Source organism: Pygoscelis adeliae, unplaced genomic scaffold, assembly GCF_000699105.1.
Source record: "Pygoscelis adeliae isolate BGI_AS28 unplaced genomic scaffold, ASM69910v1 Scaffold78, whole genome shotgun sequence".
NCBI classification, from domain to species: Eukaryota; Metazoa; Chordata; class Aves; order Sphenisciformes; family Spheniscidae; genus Pygoscelis; species Pygoscelis adeliae.
In genome coordinates, this window is record NW_008825409.1 from 5,890,525 (window position 1) to 5,894,648 (window position 4,124).

The window sequence follows — 4,124 nt, forward strand, 5'->3', positions numbered from 1 at the left end:
ATGTTGGGCTTTTGAATGAAATATCAGGTTGAATGTGTTTTCTAGGCTACAGACAGCAAATGTGCAGATTTGCTACTCCAAGTTGATGCAAATCCTCGTCACCTCATCTTGCTCTTCTCGGTCTTCCCCCTCCAACTGTTTTCAATAATAAGTTGATGAAATGTCTTCAGTATGGTTTCTGACAGTTTGTTTGTACTCTGCAGGTCCTGTGAAGCAGTAGATGTAATTTGAAGAAAATTTGAAGGAACAAATGGCTTTAGCTGGCTGCCCAGACTCCTTTTTACATCTTCCTTATCGGATAGTAAGTTATGAAACTGCATGTTCCTGTCAGCTTGTAGCATCATATTGCTGTGTGCCAGTGATTGATTGTGCATTCAAACTTTTCATCAAACTGCTAATAGCTGTCTGGCAATTCTCTGAGTTTTGCTAATGTTTGGGAACAGAGCCTCTGTTACCATCCCGTATTCAAAACCTGCTGCATAAAAAAAATGGGTCGCTAATATATACTGATCAAGATTTGATACCTGTCCTCAAAATAGCCAGTTCATATTTAGGAGAAGGCACTTGTTTCCAAAACAAATGGCAAGCTTCAATACCAGTAAAAATGCCTTGCACCAAAAAGTATCAATGTTTGCTGAATGCTATATTTGTTGGAACAAAGGCAGAGATTTTTACACTTGGTTAGATCCTGTGTTTATCGAATCATTATGCTGTATCTAAGCAGCCAATATGGCATATTACAAAGAATATATTAAAAAAAAAACCCCAAACCCTCAGCTCAATTCAAAAGTGCTAGGCAAAAATGCACTTAGAAGTTCTCTTTTTTTTTTTTTTTCCCCCAGGCAGTTGTGGTTGGCATAATGCATGCTTTGTATTTTTTATGGAACTACAAATTTGTTATTTTGGGCATGACCTGGTTTTTGCCCTTTTTTCTCTTTGTTTTCAGAGTGTGCTTACCACCCTAAGGATTCAGTTATGATTTTGGGCCCTGCAGATACGCAAACGATTAAACAGAATATCATATGACATTGAAGCCTTCTTCTCTTCCTCCCAAGAGAAACATTACTAGTAGTGATTACTACAGTCATGCTACTCATTTGAAAGAAAAGCAAAAAAACAAACAAAAACAACAACAAAAATTCCCAACAAACCTCTGTAGGATTTATACATCTGTTCTGTAATATGCCAGCTTACACTTTTTTCCCCAACAGGAAACTGCAAATTAGTTAAAAGCCTAATGTTAGTATATGCTGATTTGTCAGTTGAATGTACCTGAATGCTTTTCCTGATAACGGAAAAACATAACAGTTCCTTTATAACTGGTTTTGCAGCTATAAAAATAGAATGAACTTTGAGAAATTGGGTGTCCTGAAAATCTGTTACTATACTTGGATCTATGATTTTAAAATCATATGTGAATAGATGTGCCTGGGCTTCATAATTTTGATGCACTGTGAAATTATGCTTCCAATTCAGTTAGAGCATCATCTGAGTCATGACGTGAAGCTGAGGGAGAGGAGAGCTATGTAAGAGAAACTTGACATTGTAGGCAGTAATTTTTGAGCTGCAAATTCTTTACTGGATGTCAAACTTTCTCATTAAGATAGTCTTTAGTCGTTCATAAGCAGTAAGAATGTGAATTTTTCTTGGTACTTCCCCTTGCTCTCACAAACCCTGTAGATAATCTGCTTTAGTCTGGGGCAGTCAACAGACCAGAAGTGTCACAGCAACGTGGGTGACTTAAGATGGTGGAAAATGACTCCCTGTTAATTAATTATTTTTGGTCATAGCTTACTGTGTGTTAACTATCCTAAGTGCTTGTAACTGGTTTAAAGACTAGCTTTGGAAGCCCATTCACAACTACTATGCCTTCTGTCAGAAGTGAAGTTCACCTTAAAAAAACCCTGAACATCTGTTTTTCCACCCTTACTAAATCTGACTTAGAAGCTTTCATCAACTTGTCTTTCAAATTTGGCTACGGTGCCAGTATTGTGTTGGTAAAGGGCTGAAAGAAGGTTAAACTAAATATGCTCTAGATTAGAGTGTGAAGACGTATTCTATTTTTTTCAGTACATTTTCTGACTTAATATGAATGGGAGGCTATAGAGAACATTCTTCCAGAGTCCCCAAGGTTGGGAACTTAATGCTTAACTTCAGTGTTTAGAATAAATTGACGCGTTGGAGTTTGGGATTACATTCAAAGCAGACAACAAGAGAAATGAGAACCTGGATAAGTGAATATGCACTACAGAATATCCTTTAGGATGCCTTGTTGCCAACCCCCCTTTACCCCTCCTTTTTCTGTTTTCGGGGAGAATGGGCAAGGTATAGATCTCCGACTTTCTTACTGGGTTCTTTGTTTGCAATGTTTGCTGCTTTCAGAAGCTTTCAGGTCTTGTTTAAGAGCCTTCTTTTTTTTTCTTAAAGTTTCTCAGGAGTTAGCACATAAACCAGTCACACTGAGTGCATTCTCCTAGAAATAATCTCTAGCTTTGTGGGGAAAAAAATCAATACTACCTTTTAGTGGCTTTCAGGAGCCCTGTCCAAATTTTCGAACTCTTCAATAAAAATCTAGCAGTGAGAATTGGCAGTGTTTGTCTTCTGTTCCTGGAAATTCAGAACATAGTCCCAGAATTTCTCAGAAAAAATGGGATGATTTACTGTGTTTCCGTTCTTTTGCAATCTGTAGTCACAACAGTATTTATGCACAGTGACTTGAACTCTTGGGGAAGATTTAGTTCTTTAACCCTTTGATGCATGAATTGTTACTTACGTCACTGAAACTTGTAGAAAAGGATGGGGTTTTTTCCTCAGCTTCTGAAGATAAAATTCTGGGCATGTGGGCATGTTCTGGTCACCTTCTACTTTCTGCCTTCTGTTTATTTTCTCATAACCAAGATGCAGGCATGACTTTATTAATAATTAATAGTTTGTTTTCAGAGAGCTGAATTCATACTAGAGAAAGGACTTGTTCACATCATAGTCATCATCTAACTTGGCATAAAAGGCACTACAAACACTTGGTCACAAAACAGGGAGAAAATGGAAATTGCTTTCTCCTACATGTACAGAGCTGTGAATTTCAGGATTGCTAATAGACCTCTTGACCAGATGAGAGAGCAGAATATTGCGTATCATACTTGAGAAGCTTTGTGCACTTCAAGAGTAGGGAAGTAAATACGTAAGGGAATTAATCAGTTAGAGGCTTGCTACTGTAATAAAAGCCTCCTTTAACAATGTCAGATTTGTGGGTGTGAAGATGATGTACTGCCGCTACTACAACAGTCACATTTCTTTGCCTTCAGCTGGAGGAACAGCGCTAGGTACAGGTTCTCCAGGTTTTAGTATAGCAGCCTTGATCCTTGTTTTCCATAAAGTGATATAGTAAGTTAGAATACATCTTTGGAGGTAGTCTGATCTAAGTCCATGGCATATTGAGGTTATACTTGTTTTCCTAGGGTGCTTCGTCTTGGTGAGTGGGGGTTTTCAGGAGACTTCTTCTTATGTTTTCAGGGGTTGCTTGCTTTGACTGGGTGGTTTTAGCAGAAAAATAAAAATGAAGATGCTTATATCTCTAATTCAGAGTTACATTGGTGGATGCCATAATCCTCATCCCTATGAAATCCAGATGCCTTCTATGTGACTTAGTCTTATCTCTGCCACTTTGGAATTGAACAGTCTGATACAGGTATACATGCTGCTGTGTTCGCGTGAATAAAATGTCTTTTGTCCTAAAAAACACAGCATGAAAAAAATCAATTGCAGAATTTGTGTCCAAGTAGACTGAAAACCTATGTGGGAAGGGCTGTCAAGACCGATGTTTTGGCCCTCACTGTCTGCCTGACACTGAAAATCTTCATTTACTTAGCTATTGACAGTTGTGGAGATCTTTCTTATGATTTGTGGTGGGTTGATCTTGGCTGGATGCCACGTGTTCTATCACTCCCCCCCTCAGCTGGACAGGGGAGAGGGAATATAACAGAAGGCTCGTGGGTCGAGATAAGGACAGGGAGAGACCACCCAGTACCGTCATGGGCAAAACGGACTCAACTTGGGGAAAATTAATTTAATTTATTACCTACTCTGATTTTAATCGGGTAATGAGAAATAAAACCAAATCTTAA

General features: G+C 38.4%; 1 protein-coding gene across 1 annotated transcript in view; it reads left to right on the forward strand.

Moving 5' to 3' along the window:
• Positions 1-219: 219 nt before the first annotated feature.
• GRB10 (growth factor receptor-bound protein 10) overlaps positions 220-4,124 on the forward strand; it is a 111,764-nt gene continuing 107,859 nt past the window's right edge. Inside the window, exon 1 of the mRNA XM_009330450.1 lies at positions 220-301. Within this exon, the coding sequence (XP_009328725.1) occupies positions 251-301 (51 nt within the window). The 5' untranslated portion in view covers positions 220-250. The remainder of the gene's footprint in view (positions 302-4,124) is intronic.